We start from the raw sequence: 17,979 nt of genomic DNA, 5'->3' as shown, positions 1-17,979 counted from the left end.
AGTGTGGCAACCTCAGTTCTCCCTTTGCCAAACAGAAGGGTTGTGGTTTTCCTTTTGCTGTCTGAATCCTGGGGCTTACCTTAGCTCAGAATTCTGTTCATTCTTTCCTTTACCACACTTTCAACCTCCGCCTTCCTTCCCTGTAGCACTTGCTTGTCATGGACACCATCAGAGAGCTTGTATCTCCATTGAGTTCTAATATCATTCCAACATCCACTCCACCAAGATGCAAATTGTTGGGCTGGCCAAAAATTCATTTGGGATAAACTCTGAATGAAAACTTTTTGGCCAGCCCAATGCTTCTAATAACTTCCTTTAAGCAAGTTCTAACACATAATGTATTAATCTCATTTTTAAACATTGTAAGTGGCCATGCTAATTAATCCCAAACTGGGAAGCATAGGAATATAGAAACAGAGCTTAGTGTTGTAATAAAATATAAAACTGTCATCAATTTAATCCGACATACATAAAGTGATGTTCACAATCATTGTAGTACATTTTTATTAGACATAAATGGTGATCTCTTTACTTGGGTGACTATAATTTCTAGTAGTTTTATGCAGACTTCCCTTATAGCTTCAGTCAGTCAGTTCATCACTCAGTTGTGTCTGACTCTTTGCGACCCCATGGACTGCAGCACGCCAGGCTTCCGGGTCCATCACCAGCTCCTGGAGCTTGCTCAAACTCATGTCCATTGAGTCAGTGATGCCATCCAACCATCTCATCCTCTGTTGTCCCCTTCTCCTCCTGCCTCAATCTTTCCCAGTATCAGGGTCTTTTCCAATGAGTCTGTTCTTATGGCTTAATTCTTGTTAAATTAAAACACATACGTATTTCTTTTCTCTTTCCCACGTCCTGAGAAGGGTCTGTAGATGATGTCTTCCTGCAAGTACAGAGGACAGACAGGATGCCCACAAGACTTTTCTACCTTTTTCTTGCCTTTCTTTCAGTATGGCCAAATGAGCTCTTTTTCCTCCTGCATATGGCTTTCCTGTGTCCCTGGAGTTCCCTTTCTACCAAATGCCCACAACTTGCCTCCATCCAATGTCTCCTTGAGCAGTCCTCCCCTTTTTCTACTCTGTGGTCAGCTGGACCAGTCCTGGGTCAGTGTGGTACCAACCAGTGCTGGTGTCTTTGGGGTGAGTAGATTGTACCTGGCAGCATGATCTGTCTAGAACTGCAGGCAGGAATATATTATGACTACTGGGACTCAAGGAACTATACCAAATTCTTAATATACACTCAACCAACAGGTCATCAAAACCCATTAAAATGGAGATTCAGGCCAAGACCAAGGAAATATTTAGCTTATTTCTTTAGGACTTTGCTGAAGAACAGAGATTCGGTTCTCTGAAGTGTGATCATCCTGGGTGTTAAGTAGTCTTCAGAGAGGTTTCCTAGCAGATTCCTCCCCTGCCCAGCTCCCTCTCCATTCTCATGAACAGTAGTATCTCTGGTCCTAGCTTAGCTTTCAAGACCATTCCTAGGCCTGGCCTCAAAGCAGATTGAAGAGGGCCTCTGCTGTCCCTCCCCAGGTAGGCTGGAGAGTATGAGAACAGGGGTCTCTTGGGAACAAAAGTGAGCTCCAGAAGCTGAGTTTATCCCTCTTCCACTCTTGCTATTCTTTAAATAACGTTCACACCTGCTCAGTCTGCAGTTTCTCCCTGGTAGTATGGTCATGTGCTCTGAGAACAAAACAAAGCCTGTTGATCAGTCAGAAATCCTTGGTTCTATAGAAGCAGACCTCATCTCTGTATCAACCAGTTGTCTCCATCAAACTGAGTCTGTCTCCTGGTAACATTAATAGTATCCAGTCCCCCAAAGTGGAATGCAGAAGCTGATTTCCCCCAATAGCCAAGGACCTCTAGTAGTAGCCAGATGGATAAAGAGGTCATTTGATCAGTTGACCCGTGTAGATCCAAAGCCCTGGGTGTGACTCTCACAGGAAATAGGGTCTTGGGGAGTTGCTGATTCAAAATGAGGAGCTTGCCTCAGCTGTGCATCTGCAAGTATATTTGTGGAGGGCCTGGTACTTTGGCACTGAGGAGCTATTAGGGGGTTCTCCAGTGACCTGTGGAAGACCAACATAGAAATTTGATGTTTTGTATCTCCCAGATCAGTCCCAATTGCCAATATGCTGTTTTGCTGTCTCTGTTGTATATTTGTTGTTCTTGTCGGAGGCCACAGAGAACTTCATCATTGGGCCTTCTTCTCACAGATCCATCGGTAGGTGATGTCACATGAAACAGCATCATATGTCTTTGTTAGGCCTATGGTCACGCAGTGGAAATTCTGACCCTGATTGGTAATGCTAGTTGAGAAAAGAAAGCATGGTTAAGGCCTGTCTTTTCAGCCCTGCCTTTTCCTGGTTCTGGCACCCCCTCAGCATGCCCATGGAGAAGGAAATGGCAACCCACTCCAGTATTCTTGCCTGGAGAGTCCTAGGGACAGAGGAGCATGGTGGGCTGCCGTCTATGGGGTCTCACAGAGTCGGACACGACTGAAGCGACTTAGCAGCAGCAGCATCCCCAAATCCAGCTCAAAAACTGATGCTTTCCCGTTAGCTCTCCTGTGAGCTTTTACGGACTCATTGTCTTGGATTAACTCACTCTGTTTGGTTAGAAACACCTCATGGGCTGTTTGTCCCCTTTTCTCCCAGACATAATGTTTTAGTGCTGGAGGCCCTATGTTTTCAACAGGAGGCCCAAGAGGAGAAGGAGGAAGGAGATATCTCTTCCTTTCCTGGACACCAGCTGGCTTTATGAAAAACTTGGTTAGTCTTTTCATACCTCTTTTAACTGTCTTTCAGTCTGACAGGACAGAGTGTGGTTTCATGGGAAGGTCATAAGTTTTGGAGCCAAGTGGCTGCAGGGTCGAACTGCAGCTCTACCACACCCTGGCTTTGTGATATTCAACGCATTTCTAAGTCTCTCGTCCTCAATTCAGCTGTCTGTTAAGTGGGAATCAACAAAAGCTTTTCCTAATAGCATCATTGCGAATGCTACCAGGAATGATGTGTAAAGTGCTTAGCAAGGGCTATGTTTACTTACTCCTCTCTGCGAGCAGCTGGTTCCAGTCTGGGGAACTGACTTGCTTTCTATCTGACTCACCATTTTCATAGGTCCACTGGGAGTGTCATGTTCCCCACCATGGCTATGGCCATGGAATAATACATAGGACATAGATCTTTGGAGTTAAAGTTTAGTAGCTTTAAGGCATAGACAACTTATTTATAATAACCCTTCTTTAGACAGAGAAGCCACATCTGGGGAACTTGTAAGAACTTAGTTAAAAAAATGTGATGTCTGGGTTAAAAGATAATTATGAGATATATCAAACATGATATGTATGTGGATTTGTTTGGATCTCGATTTGAACAAAATAATTTGTTGAATGAACAGTTCTCTCTATGCAGAAATATTTGATATTTTCCATAGTAAAAAAATTTACCCTAAAAATGTGTCTCTGGGGATAAGTGGGTTGGAATACAGGAGAGGAAGAGAACATGCAGCTAAGTGTCAGCCTTTGTGCTGTTCCAGGGCAAACCCACTGAGTCTTGGGTCTAGTCTCTAGAAGCAGCTAAGATCCCAGAAAAATGTGAGCTGTCCACGTACTTGCCGTTAAACTTAGCGTTGTTGATCCAGTGCCACGTTTTCTCTACAGGCTGGTATAATAAGCCAATAAAATACTTCTCAGCACCAGTTATGTCCTGGAGAAATTTCTAGAAATTAAAAAGAGATAAAACAATCAGCAAAAAGTTCTTTTCTGCTGCTTCCTTTGTGCCAATGGACTCATGATTATATCTGATTCTGGGAACAAGTAAAGGACTCCAGGACTGGCTATCCCTGGCACTACCCACCAGCCCTAGAGAAGTGATTCTCATTTTACCCAGAGCATCAAAATCATGTGGAGGTCTTGTGAAAACATAGATTGCTGGGCTCTGGTTTAGTAAGTCTGGTGTAAGGGACCAAGAATTTGCATTCCTAGCAAATTCCCAGTGATGCTGATGCTTTGAAAATCAAGGAGGAGGGGACTATGCCATCTAAAAAAGGATAATTTCAAATACAACTTTCTTTGATCTACTCTGCATAAGAATGTTTTCATTGCCAGAAGTTTTACCTTCCAAATAAGACTGGATCATCTTGGAGAAGGAAATGGCAACCCACTCCAGTATTCTTGCCTGGAGAATCCTGTGGACAGAGGAGCCTGACGGGCTGCTGTTCATGGGGTCGCACAGAGTCAGACAGGACTGAAGCGACTTAGCATGCATGTATACATTGGAAAAGGAAATGGCAACCCACTCCAGTATTCTTGCCTGGAGAAACCCAGAGACGGAGGAGCCTGGTGGGCTGCCGTCTATGGGGTCACACAGAGTCGGACACGACCTAAGTGACTTAGCAGCAGCAGCAGCAAGACTGGATCAAATAAATTCCTTGAATACTTGGCAAGGGAAAACAGGGAGATTTGAAAGTATGTTGCCAAAGCCGATAATGCCATGAGAAATAATCAGTTGCCAACAAAGTTGTGTCTAGTCAAGGCTATGGTTTTTCCAGTAGTCATGTATGGATGTGAGAGCTGGACTATAAAGAAAGCTGAGCACTGAAGAATTGATGCTTTTGAACTGTGGTGTTGGAGAAGACTTTTGAGAGTTCCTTGGACTGCAAGGAGATCCAACCAGTCCATCCTAACGGAGATCAGTCTTGAGTGTTCATCGGAAGGACTGATGTTGAAACTGAAACTCCAATACTTTGGCCACCTGATGCGAAGAACTGACTCATTGGAAAAGACTCTGACGCTGGGAAAGGTTGAGGGCAGGAAGAGAAGGGGATGACAGAGGATGAGACGGTTGGATGGCATCACTGACTCAAAGGACATGAGTTTGGGTAAACTCCAGGAGTTGGTGATGGACAGGGAGGCCTGGCGTGCTGCAGTCCACAAGGTCGCAAAAAGTTGGGCACAACTGAGCGACTGAACTGAACTGAACTGACTGAGTGCCTGCTAAAATGACACTGACCTTAGACACCTTACTTTCTGCATTAAATTAATGGGTCACTAATCACTCTGGCCAGAAACCTGGGAGTCCCCTGGACTCTCCTGTATTCTTCACATTCCTCCCATTATCAGTGGCTATCCAAGCCCACTTAAGTATTCTCTCCATCCCCATGGTTATTGCCTTTATTCCTCCTTTCCTAATATTTTTCTTCCATGAAATACTTCATTATTTTTAAAGCTTGATTACTATATTTACTCATTTAGGAAACTTTTTTTTTTAGTATCTGTTGTGTGCCAGGCATTGTATTAGGTTGGAGATACAGAAATAAATTTGCTTCTTAAAAAAAAAAAAAAATATATATATATATATATATATTATCTATGTATAGAACAGTCTTTTGGACTCTTTGGGAGAGGGCGAGGGTGGGATGATTTGGGAGAATGGCATTGAAACATGATGCTCGGGGCTGGTGCACTGGGATGACCCAGAGGGATGGTACGGGGAGGCAGGGTGGAAGTGGGGTCCAGGATGGGGAACATGTGTACACCCATCGTGGATTCATGTTGATGTATGGCAAAACCAATACAATATTGTAAAGTAATTAGCCTCCAATTAAAATAAATAAATTTATATTAAAAAATATATATGATCTAAAATGGGTTGGCAAGATATGGGCAGTGGGTCAAATTCAGACCGGAGCAAATTTTTATAAACAAGGTTTTAATGGAACAGGCCGTGGCAATTTGATACATATGGTGTATAGCTGCTTTTGAACGATGATGGCACTATTAAGGAGTTGTGACAGAGAACATAGGACCTGAAAAGTGTAAAATATATACCATCTATGTTTTAAAAAATGTCTGCTGACCCATGGTCTAAAACAAGGGTTCTTAACCCTTCTTTCTCTTGCTGGAAGCAGGGATGGTTTCTACAGGGATCTATAAAACCGCTGGAATGTCATTAAAAATATTGTGCTTATGTAATGTTTCTGGAAAGAAATGAATAGATTTCATCACGATTTTTAAAGCCTCAGTTATCCCAACATGTTGAAAATCCACAGATCTAATAAGAGAAGGTAGATGAGTTGACCAGCATAGTAGGGTATCCCAGGTGTAATGCTTTTAGGAAATCTGTATTAGATATGGACCAGGAGGGCTTCCCCGTGGCTCAGAGGTAAAGAATCCACCTGCAATGCAGGAGCCACAGGAGATGCGGGTTGGATCCTTGGGTCAGGAAGATCCCCTGGAGGAGGGCATGGCAACCCACTCCACTATTCTTGCCTGGAGAATCCCATGGACAGAGGGGCCTGGCGGGCTGCAGTCCATGGGGTCTCATAGAGTCATATGTGACTGAAGCAACTTAGCACGCATACATGCCCAGGGAGAAAGGAGGAAGTGAATAATTCTACCTGGATTTCGGGGTCTATATAAAGGCTGTAGATGAGGTAATATGTGAGATGGATTTGGGGAGATAGTTATTGTAAGGCAAGTGCTAGGAGCGGGGTGTGTGTGGGGGAGTGGGGGGGTGGGGGGTTGTCGTGGGGTGGTCAGGATTGGACTTCCTGGAAAAGGAAGCATTAGATCACAGGCAGACTGCAGAGTGTGCATGCGTGCTCAGTCGCTTCAGTTGTGTCCGACTTTTTGTGACCAACCCCACTGGCCGTAGCCTGTCAGGCTCCTCTGTCCATTGGATTCTCCAGGCAAGAATACTGGAGGAGGTTTCCATTTCCTCCTTCAGGGGATCTTCCCAACCCAGGGATGAAGCCCGCTCCTCTTCATTTCCTGCTTTGGCAGACGGGTTCTTTACCACTAGCGCCACAGGCTGGAGCATCTGTGGAACTACAAGATGCTGAATTCTATTGGTGCAGAAATAGGAGGGAAGTGGGTTCAGAGACAGGATTGGAGAGAAGGCAGAGGCTGGACCATACAAGGCTTGCATGTCATGTTAGGGAAACTGGGCTTTAACTCACTTCATTTTGGAAAATGGCACAGTTTAGAGCCTTAGAGCAATTCGTAAATCAGATCTGTGGAGGATAGGTAAGAAGCGGCAAAACTAGGGGCAAGGAAAGAAATTAGAAGAATCCCAAAGAAATCCAGGGGAGAGCTGAATGATTTGCTGTGGAGATAGCAGGGAAAGAACTTAGCAGCTAATTTAGGAGGGACGCAGAAAGGCGAAGTGCCAGAAAACTGTCAGTGTTCCATTTCGGTTGACATGATGACTCACCAGTATTGGGATACAAGAGTAGGAGCAGTTGGAGTAAAATACATTTGATTTCGTTTCAAGCATGGTATGTTTGTCATGGTTTTGAGACATCAAAGTGGAATGTGATACTCTTCCTGGTCTAGGGAAGGAAACTGAAGATATGGATATGAGAGTCATTAGCAAGCCATTGATGTGATGAGCTTGTTCTGGGGTTAGCATGAGTGTAAGTGTAATTGGCAGACAATGCCAAGGATGGCTTTTGAGATGCATCAACTCTTCAGGGTTTAGTAGAGGAAAAGAGGTTATGGACTTCCTTTCCCATTCTCCTCTTTTCTTCTTTCCTTTTTCTCTTTTCTGCACTCTGTCTTGTTCTTGGTTTTCTACTTTAAGGCATTTTTCTCTTCCCACTTGAGTCCTTAGCTCTAGAGGAGCTGTATCATCACCATCCCTGATCACTGTTGGGCACCTACTACTGAGATTCACAGAGACGCTCTCATAAACTCTTCACCACTACGGGACTTTTTAGAGGAAGTGTGAAGGGAAGAGCGGAAAGAAGCTAGAATACTGTGTGCAGCACAATGTCTAGTGCTCAGCAAATACTTAGGGTTTGAAGGAGAAGCAACTGCAAATAAAATTATGGCCTAAAATTCAGTTGCTCAGTCGTGTCCGACTCTTTGCAACCCCATGGGCTGTAGCCCACCAGGCTCCTGTGTCCATGGGGATTCTCCAGGCAAGAATACTGGAGTGGGTTGCCATTTCCTTCTCCAGGGGATCTTCCCAACCCAGGGATCGAACCCACAGCTCTTGGTTCTGTCTCCTGCATCAGTAGGCAGATTTTTTACCACTAGTACCACATGGGAAGACCTAAAATTGATTAGAGTGTGGGTTTTGGACTTAGAGAGATCTCAATTCAATTCCATGTGCTATCATTTATTAGGTATATGACCTTGATCAAATTATTTTCCTGTGCCCAAATTTTTTACATTTAAATTTTATTCTATTTATTTAAGCATGAAAATTCACTTCTTAAAATTTAATTTTTATTGGACTGTAGGTGGTTTCCTAGTTTTCCCATATATAAAATATGAAGAACTATAACTCCTCAGAATTGTTATTATGAAAAAGAGATAATAAAGCTTTTTAATATACTATGAGCTATTTTTACTCTCATAATTGCACACTGCAACCCCAATTCTATGACTTGATTCTTTGTTTTGCATATTACTAATTTTGTTATTTAAAAACTTCCTTACTTATTAGGCTGATTGGGATCAAACATTAACAGCTCACGTCTGTGAAGAATTCCATAGTTTTAAAAGCTTTATACACATCAGCTCATTTAGTCATTCCCTGTATTTTATTTTATTTTTTTTAATTTATTTTATTTTATTTTTTAACTTTACAATATTGTATTGGTTTTGCCATATATCAACATGATTCCCTGTATTTTAAATGTCCTGGCCCCTCCCCAACACACTGCTCACGGAAGAGACCATAGAGTGCGGATTTCATTAGCTCAGATGGGTCCGAGGAACACACCCCACTGCTACTGAGAAGAGCTTCCCACCCCGTGTCCATCCCAACACCCATCCCCTGCTCCACAAATCAAATTGCCCCATCAACTCAACTCCACCCACTGAGGCTGGTGAAGGGGATGCTGCTTTTCTGTACCATTCCATGGGCTTACCAGTTTCTCTGGCGTGTTGACAATGGCCAACGTGGATCCTTTTTCCTTGCAAAAGTTCATGCTCTTGTTCCAAGACGATTCTGATTTGGACAAGAAAAAACATCTTCCCTGATGAAAATCCCACCCCTTGGGGCAGACTACAGAAATCGAAGAAAAGAGAGGGTGAGATTAGTGAGATTTTGGATGTGCACCTTGGGAGTGAATCATAAGACAGTAGGATGTGGGTTTCTTTATAATTATTATATCAATACAATTCTCTTCAATCCAAGAAGAAATTTCATTCACTTTAGCCCCAGTTTCCCTGTCTGTAACATGAAGGAAATGATGATAAGGTCATTATGGCCCTATTGAGGCAAACAGTTTCATAAGAAAGGAGACAATGGGAAAAGTCTTTAAGAATTCACTACCTAAGAACCTGGAGGTGGAGAGGGCTATAAGCTTGCACTGTACCTGTTCCGTAGCTCTCTGTTGGAGTGAAGCTGACAGTGCCATTCCCCAAAATCTGTGGGACTGAAATGAAAAGAAAACCTGAAGATAGCTGGATGATGGGTGTGACACACAAATGTCACAGCAGATGTCCAGAATGGACAGTGGAATTAACAAGGGACTCTTTGCCACTCTGTGTTGGAATTTTTCAGGTTTTTTCCCTTTGGAACATCCATCCAACTACTACTATTATTTGACCTGCCTCAGGTGTCTTTTTGGTGTCTCATATATACCTTTGACGGGGTTCCCAGGTGGCTCTAGTGGTAAAGAACCCGCCTGATAATGCAGGAGATATAAGAGATGCAAGTTAGATCCCTGGATTTGGAAGATGCTCTGGAGGAGGGCACGGCAAGCCACTCCAGTATTCTTGCCTAGAGAATCCCCATGGACAGAGGAGCCTGGTGGGCTACAATCCATAGGGTTGCAAAGAGTTGGACACGACTGAAATGACTTGGCACACACTCACATATACTTTTGACGGTGTGAAATGCCAAGAAAAAGAGCAGGAGAAAGGAAGAGGAATAGATGCATTCAGTACCAGAAAGGAAACCTCCCTGTTCTTTCTCATCTATACCTTTTACAGTGTTTTCCCCAAAGAGCTGTTTGGAGTGCTTCTCCCCAGGCTCCACAGAGCACCTTTGCTACTCTCTCCATTGCTGGTGCCTTAAACCCTATGTGAAAACCCATAGTCCTGATGGGCAGCTCTTGACTCTCTCTCATCAGCAATTATCAGCCCTAAGGACTGTGCTAACTGGAACAAGATTCAGAACTAGAAGATGTTGGCAGACAAGGAGGCAGATGGACATTCTAGAGGTTTCTCTTTTATTTTTTGGCTATGCCACATGGCATATGGGATCTTATTTCCTTGACCAGGGGTTGAATCCATGCACCCCCTCAGCAGAAGCACAGAGTCTTAACCACTGGACTGCCAGGGGAGTCCCCAGAGATTTCCTGTGGGCAGAGAAGAGTCCATTCATCTCTGTATATTAACATAAAAGGAGAATCAGTAGGCCTCCAAGAGGCCTCATTATTTTTGGGGAACACTGGCTGTTGGAGCGTGTAGTTACAGTGGCTCCAGAGGTCAATCAGACTTTTCCTTAATGGACCAGTTGTTTGTCCATGGTGGTTGAAGACCAGTTTAATTTACCCAGATGCCAGTTAGCTACTTACAATCATATATAAAACATGCAAGTTAGCATTCACTTTTTATTTCAGTCCCCTGCTCAAAGGCTCTTTGTAATATAGCATAACTTGGTTTTCATTAGAATCGACTTGGGGATTATAACTGAACAGAACTGTATATGTATTTCATGAGCATTTCAGCGTTTCCTCCTTTTGGCTCACTGTACTTACTGGGTGCCTCAGTTGCTACAAAAATGAAGAAGAAATTATCTTTCTGATAAAGATGTGGTTAGTAGTAGGTTTGTCTTAAGAGCAAGTGAGAAGGAGATCCTTGGAAAAGCTTCAAAAGGAGGTGGGGTTCATAAGGAGAGCCATGCCTGACATGTCTTTATCCCCCATAGCTTCTGGCATTGGACTTTGTGCTTTGTAGATGATAGTTGACTAATTTCTCCTGTTTTCAATCTCCTTCTGTGTTTGGTCTAGCATACTGCTTGGCACCAAAAAAAGGCGTTGAATGTAATTTTTGATGATTTTTGTGGGGCATGGGTTTCTTTAAACAATTCTTTAAATGACAAGGTTTATAAAGTACTTTCACATCACATTACACTAGTTATACACAAACCATCCTCATTCCCAAGAGGAAAACAGGATCTGAAATTTCACCAAGTCTAGTCTTGGTTTCTCATCTCTAAAAGTAAGAAAATAAATTGGAAGATATTTGTTTTTCTGGGTGTGCTGCATTTATTTTACTTTTCCAGCTTTATTGAGATATCATTCACACATAACATTGTGTAAGTTTAAATATACAACATGATGATCTCATACATGTACTTATTGCAAAATTATCAACACGATAAGGTCAGTTAACTCCTCCATCACCTCGCATAATCATCTTTTTTGTGTGTCGGGAGAACATTGAGCATCTACTCTTCTAGCAACTTCCTTGCATACAATACACTGTTAGTACTTACAGTCACTATGTTGTACATAGGAGTTTTGGAACTCATTCATCTTATAACAATTAGCAGCTTTTTATGAACTCATTCTACAGAAGAATGTGTAGGGGAAGGAGGCTTTGAGAAAGGTCTCTAAGACTTAAGCACAGAGGAACCTGGAGAGGGGAGAGGAGGTTATTTTCATGTACATTACCTGTTGCAGAGCTCTCTGTGGGAATGAATATGGCATTATTTTCACCAAAAATCTGTGGGACTGCAAAGAAAATCAGCTGTTGACTCAGCCTCAAAGGTGGCTGTGCAGTGAGTGTTACAGACAGACGTTACTGTGGGGCTGGTGGGACATAGCGCCTATCAGTGGGACAGGTTGAGCTCGCTGGCTCAGGTCAGCCAAGATGGGCATATGTTTCCTGTGGATATATTCACGCATTCTCATCCTGCTCTCTTATGTGGTAGAAACTGCACCTTGAGATTGGGCCATATGGTCGATATCTCTTACCCAACTGTTGCCTCCAAATCATATTTCCTTCCTCATTTATCTTCCCCATAGGCTTCTGAGGCTGGAGAAGATTTTACTTGCTGCAACTGTGGTAAAATCTTTTGATATGAGGCCTCTTTTTCTGAACATTTGGATGAATTAGTCTCTGTGTACATAAAGGAAAATATCTTGCCCAGTAAAACCCCATTAACCCTTAATGTAGCTCCAGGTGGCAGGACCTACCTGCTAATGCAAGGGACTTAAAAGACCTGAGTTCGATTCCTGGGTTGGGAAGATCCCCTGGAGGAGGGCATTGGAGAGGCAATCCACTCCAATATTCTTGCTAGAGAATCCCCACGAACAGAGGAGTCTGGTGGGTCACAGTCCATGGGGTTGCAAAGAGTCAGACACAACTGAAGTGACTTAGCATGTCCCACAGCTTATCATTGGGTTGGACTGGAGCTGTATTTTCAAATTAGCAACTATAACAAGCACTGCAGAGTACTTCAGTTCAGATTACCCAATGAATACTCTAGTGGCAAAAATTTTGTGTGGAAGTCTAATCATCAGACACTGCTCTGTTTTGTATCTCCAAGGTAGACCAAGGAACCCTGTTCATTGTGTGTGTCTGGGAATGAGAAGGGCCGTCAATTGCCCTCAGCTGGAAAGTCTTGAGCATTTAACCTTTATATTCAACCCTGCATCCTAAGGGAAGAGTCAAGAACAGTACGATCTTAGTTGTGGTAAGAGGTTGATCAGATACTCACAATAAAGCAGAAATAAGGTCATTCCAACAATCTTAAGCACCACTACTATAAGCGCAGAGATTATCATATGCCAGTTCATGATGCAGGAGATGAGGAGGCCTGTGGGCATGAGGGCAGAATGTCACCATCAGAATCTGGGACAAGGCTTCTTTCCAGGGGGGGCGTGCCAGACTCTCAGAGCACCCCTTAGGGGCTGGGAAGCCGGGCATGACATTGATAGGTGCAAGGAGGAGACCCAGCACATACCCAGAAGACAGGGAGGAGCTTGTGCTCCTTGTGAACCTTTGAACTTGGTGTGCTGCCTCTCCTCCACCATCCCTAGCTCTCGGCCTCAATCCTGTTCCCATCTGTGGCTCTTAAACTCTGTCTGATGAATAAATCCTCTGCTGGACTTTGAGAACCCTTAACCTTGAAATGAGCCTTGCTCCCCGGGCCTTTCATTTGTAGTCTTGGCTATACAGTCTAAGCTCTCAGAAGTCACTGTCTTCAAAAAATTATGCCAGGAGTCCGACAGACAGGACAAGTGTCCCTGAGGTCCTTGGCTGGGGAGCAGAGCCAACAATCTGTATAGAGAGGACACGCAGAGACTCACCTGATGTCTCCCTGGAAGGCTGGTCTGGTCTGCAGGTGGGGATCTTTCCCAGTGGCCTTGTGCTTGGTGTGGCGGGTGGAGGCCCTTTCAGTGAGAATAGGCTCCTTGTGTGTGGGCAGTGTCCTTCCTTCCTCACATAGTCTCTGTCTCACCAGCATCCCTGAGCAAACACTTCTTCCTGTTCAGTGTTCTTGGCCAAGGAGTGGGAGGGGCTAGGAGGGGAAGGGAGTAGCCTCTGAAAGAGGAAGGTCCCCGCCAAAGGGGTTCTCATAGAGGGGAATGATTGTAGAATTATTTAGGAAATGGAATATCTTAATACCGACTTGTTCTGTGTGTCTGAATCTCCTTGAAATAGAGTGGAAAGAAAATGTAGTAAAATGTTAACAGATACGAGTCTGGGTGAAGAGTGTCTGTGAATTATTTATTTGAACTTTCTTTACAACATGTCTGCAAATCTGAAATTGTCAAAATAGAAAAATTTTAAGAAAAGAAATTCATCTGAAGTCGTTATTTTTAATAAGGAGGTCCTCATATGTCCCATAGGTTCCATAACTGCAACCCAGGTCTCTGCTCAGTCCCCTTTAGCATGGACTCCTCCTCTCTGGTCCTACCCAACAGCTCATCTCCCTGGCCTTATGCCAGGGAGAAGGTGATGATTATTCAGTATTTCATGAGCATGGTGCTCTGCTGGATACAGGGGGTCCGGTGAGGGTGAATAATACCAGTCTTACTATCAAGGATATATTACATTTGAAGGTTTCCTTTTGTTATACTTTTCCTACTGTAAAGGCTATGTGTACTCACTGGGGCTTCCCTGATGGCTCAGGTGGTAAGGAATCTGCCTGCAGTGCAGGAGACCCAGGCTCGATCCCTAGGTTAGGAATATCCCCTGGAGAAGGGAATGGCAACCCACTCCAGTATTCTTACCTGGAGAATTCCATGGACAGAGGGGCCTAGTGGGCTACAGTCCATGGGATCATAAAGAGGTGGACACGACTGAGTGACAAACACACACTAATTATGTGTGTTTTAACAAAAAATGGTTAGAGGAGCTTTCCTAATGGTCCAGTGGCTAAGACCCTGTGCTCCCAGTGCACAGGGCCCAGGTTTGATCCCTGGTCAGGGAGCTGGATTCTGCATGCCACAACTAAAGAACCCACCTGCCCCAATGAAGATCAAAGAACCTGCTTGCCCCAACTAAGACCTGGTGCAGCCAAATAAATAAATAAATATTTTAAAAAGTGGTTAGAAAATACTGGCGAGGAAAATTGAGAAAATAATGTTCTTAAAAATTTTACATTTAGCAATAGTTGCTGTCAACTTCTCTGGGTGTGTATACTTTATAGATGAGCAGGTAGATAAGAAGATAGATACGTAGATAGATAGGTACTGGGTCATTTAGAAAACTGGGATCATACTGTATATATTATTTGTAATCTAGGCACCATAGGTTAAACTCACACTGTATTACAGGTATCCCTTCAAGTCGAAATATAGATTTTTGATGATATATTATTATTGCATATACACTTATATGATTTATTCAACAATTGGACCACTGTAATTCTTCTAGTAAAGTGTATCTTCTGACTAGTTTCACTTTTCACTGAGATGTTCCACAGACAACCCAGTGTGGACATACCCTCGAGTATATTATTTACCATCCTCTGCTAAAACAGGGCTTCCCTTGTGGCTCAGCGGTAAAGAATCCACCCACAATGTGGAAGACCTGGGTTCGGGCCCTGGGCTGGGAAGATCCTCTGGAGAAGGAAAAGGCTACCCACTCCAGTATTCTGGCCTGGAGAATTCCCTGGACTGTATAGTCCAGGGGGTCGCAAAGAGTTGGACACGACTGAGCGACTTTCACTCACTGCTAAAACATGTTCATTCTCTTAAGTTCCTTATCTCTGGATGGGAAGAGCATCTATTCAGTTGTCCATAGCTTTAAATTAGGGTATTATCCCTGGTTTTTCTCTCTCCCCTCCTTCTCATCCAATCAAACTCTAAGTCATGATGATGCTCTTTTCTTGGAACTTCTCAACCTGCCTTCTCCTCCACTTCCTCAATGCTACCTTGTCCCCGATCTCCACCTGCTCTCTCCTTGATCTTCTCAGCAATGTCTAAAGAAACCTCTGTGCCATTATCTTACTTTAACAATTCTCCACTCTTCAGCAATAATGATCTTTCTAAAATGCAGACTTGACCCTATCATTCCTGTGATGAAATATTTTAGTTACTTTACATTGCTCTTAGGATAATCTGAAGAGTTGGAGCCTGGAGGTGAGGGGTGGCTCTTGAACCAGGAGAGGGGAGGATTTGGAGCCTGTGGAGAGACGGTCAAGTTCTAGAACAGAGATCCCAGGGTGCCGGGAGCCGGCATATTGCATATTGAACGCATATTGCATATTGCATATTGAGTGCAGCACTTTCACAACATAATCTTTCAGGATCTGGAATAGCTCAACTGGAAGTCTATCACTGCCAGGAGCCAGCGTGAGGAACTCTGCCCGTGGCAAAGGTCATGAGGAAGGAGGCCCAGCATACGCAAAGGCGGGATCGAGCCTCAGGAGTCCCCCTGGAAATTCTTGAGCATCTACCCCCAAAACCAGAGTCTGCCTACTTTCTGCTTTGTGCTCTCACCTTCACCTCTGACTTTACAGGGGGCTGTCCCCGACTACCTCTCTCTGAAAAAAAGAGTTAACTTACAGCTCCAGTTAATAAAGTTCCTGGGTGTGATAGTGTTTCAACCTACAAACTCCTTTGGAAGTCCTCTAGCCTGCCTGAATAGGTTTTTTCAGCCACATGTGATTGCTCAGAGCCTCCCAACTGTGAGAGGCATGAAATGTTCTAAACTGTCTAAATACAGATTCCTTTGAACAGTTAAAAGATTGATTAGAAATTGTATTGGTGAAGGGATTTTCACTTGTTGGGCCAATGTTTGCTGCTAAGTTTCCATATCCCTTACCTGTTGTGTCCCTGGCAGTGTATTGATTAATATAATTGGTATAAGTAGTAGTTTTAATGTTTGTAACCTGGGACCCTTGAGTTAATTCTTTTTCTTGTTACAGCCCACCACACCTTTGCCCTATAGGAATGCAACTTTAATGCTTTTGGAGGGTGGCGCCTGACTAATCACCTTTAGAGAAAAATAAGTTTTCTGAAGAAAGGGTCTTAAAATGTTAACAGGCCTCCGGGCCAGAAGATGATGCAAATCACCTAAACTTTTGCATATGATAAGTCTGCAGGAAGAAAGCCTGGCTTACTGCATGACTCTACCCCTTCCCCCATTATCCTCTATGCATAATTTAAGGTATAAAAACTACTTTGGAAAATAAAGTGCGGGCCTTGTTCACCGAAACTTGGTCTCCCCATGTCGTTCTTTCTCTTACCTTCTGGCTGAATTATTCAGCCTCTTTTCTCCACTGAATTTCCTCACTGAGCTATCCTTATTTCAGCCTCTTTTCGCTACTGAATTTCATCACTGAGCTATCCTTATTTTACTACTCTTTATATCCTTAATTAACGTTTAATTAAGCAGTTGTTTCCTGATCCTCACTGACACCGTCCCCACTTCGAATTCCCTGGATCCACCGGGGCTGGACCCCGGCACCAGGGAGATGTTCGCACTTGGCTTTCACGTTGTTCAGTGGCTCATTGAATAAATTAGAAGTTCTGCTGCTGAGGACAGTTATCCAATTGGGTATGGAGGACATGACTTCGTTTCTATCAAGCTGTCACAGCATCAGGCAGAAGAAACACTATTCAGTGATCAGATTTTCTGCTCAGGTTGTCTGTAGCCTTGCAAAACAGAACCAGAGAAAATAAAATACTTCCCCTATCTTCCTTCATCAGATCTTACAATATTTAACACTTCCAATATTTATCTAGGTCCATCACATATTTGAATGTTGGGGAAAGCTCCCTAACCTACTTCAAAGTTTAATATATAGCAAAAAATTAATGGATGTGTGAGAATATAATAACTCAAAACAAGGTGAGCATTATGAAAAAAAAAGATCCAATGACTGTCTGCGAAATAAAGTCATTATTGTTGTTGCTGTTCAGTCACTAAGTCGTGTCCAGCTCTTTGTGATGCCATGGACTGAAGCATGCCAGGCTTCCCTGTCCTCCACTGTCTCCCACAGTTTGCTCAAGTTTATGTCCACTGAGTCTATGGTAAGACATAGGAAATGTTGGAAAACATCTCACTTACGTTTTCATTCAGAGTTTAGAGAACACTGAAAAGAATATCATCTAATATAATGAAACTAATAAACAAATGCCAAAAGAAGTAAATATGATTAGAGGAGAAAGAAAGAGAGGTGTGTTGTCAGATCTAGCAGATCAGGCACATATGTTGTGGTTTGCAAAAGAGAAAACATGAAAACTGAATAAACAGCAGCAATAATCAAAGAAATTGTGGGAGAAAATATAATCAAAAAAGCTGAAAGTTAGGCAAAATCCGTGAAAAGAGACTCAAACCTGCATAATTCTGGTGATTTCTTTAAATTAAAAAAAAATAGGTAAAACGTATTCTAGAGGCTTCTAGATAGGAAAACCTAATAAAGAAGTAAAATACTATTTTTCATATTTTCGTTCAAAAATTCTAGGTCCCAGAAGACCATAAATCAGTATTTAAGGTTCTGAACATTCTGATTTAGGAACTAACAATATGTCAAGTCAATACAGAATTTAA

The 17,979-nt window shown here is 43.0% G+C and overlaps 1 protein-coding gene across 2 annotated transcripts; it reads right to left on the bottom strand.

The window, feature by feature from the left end:
• Window positions 1-724: 724 nt before the first annotated feature.
• Window positions 725-13,502, bottom strand: CLEC5A (C-type lectin domain containing 5A). 2 transcript variants are annotated; one of them, XM_027538808.1, is made up of 7 exons: window positions 13,284-13,502; window positions 12,692-12,790; window positions 11,643-11,702; window positions 9,336-9,395; window positions 8,886-9,022; window positions 3,618-3,724; window positions 725-2,314 (listed from the first exon to the last, which is right to left on the bottom strand). In XM_027538808.1, exons 2-7 carry the CDS (start codon window positions 12,768-12,770, stop codon window positions 2,200-2,202), a joined length of 558 nt encoding a protein of 185 aa, XP_027394609.1. In that variant the 5' UTR covers window positions 12,771-12,790; window positions 13,284-13,502; the 3' UTR covers window positions 725-2,199. The 2 variants fall into 2 exon arrangements, with proteins under 2 accessions (XP_027394609.1, XP_027394610.1); XM_027538809.1 differs by lacking the exon at window positions 11,643-11,702 and having other exon boundaries at window positions 13,284-13,489.
• Window positions 13,503-17,979: the final 4,477 nt, after the last annotated feature.

The sequence above is a fragment of the Bos indicus x Bos taurus genome, chromosome 4 (assembly GCF_003369695.1).
Source record: "Bos indicus x Bos taurus breed Angus x Brahman F1 hybrid chromosome 4, Bos_hybrid_MaternalHap_v2.0, whole genome shotgun sequence".
Taxonomy (NCBI): Eukaryota; Metazoa; Chordata; class Mammalia; order Artiodactyla; family Bovidae; genus Bos; species Bos indicus x Bos taurus.
This window is presented reverse-complemented; position numbering and strand designations above follow the sequence as displayed.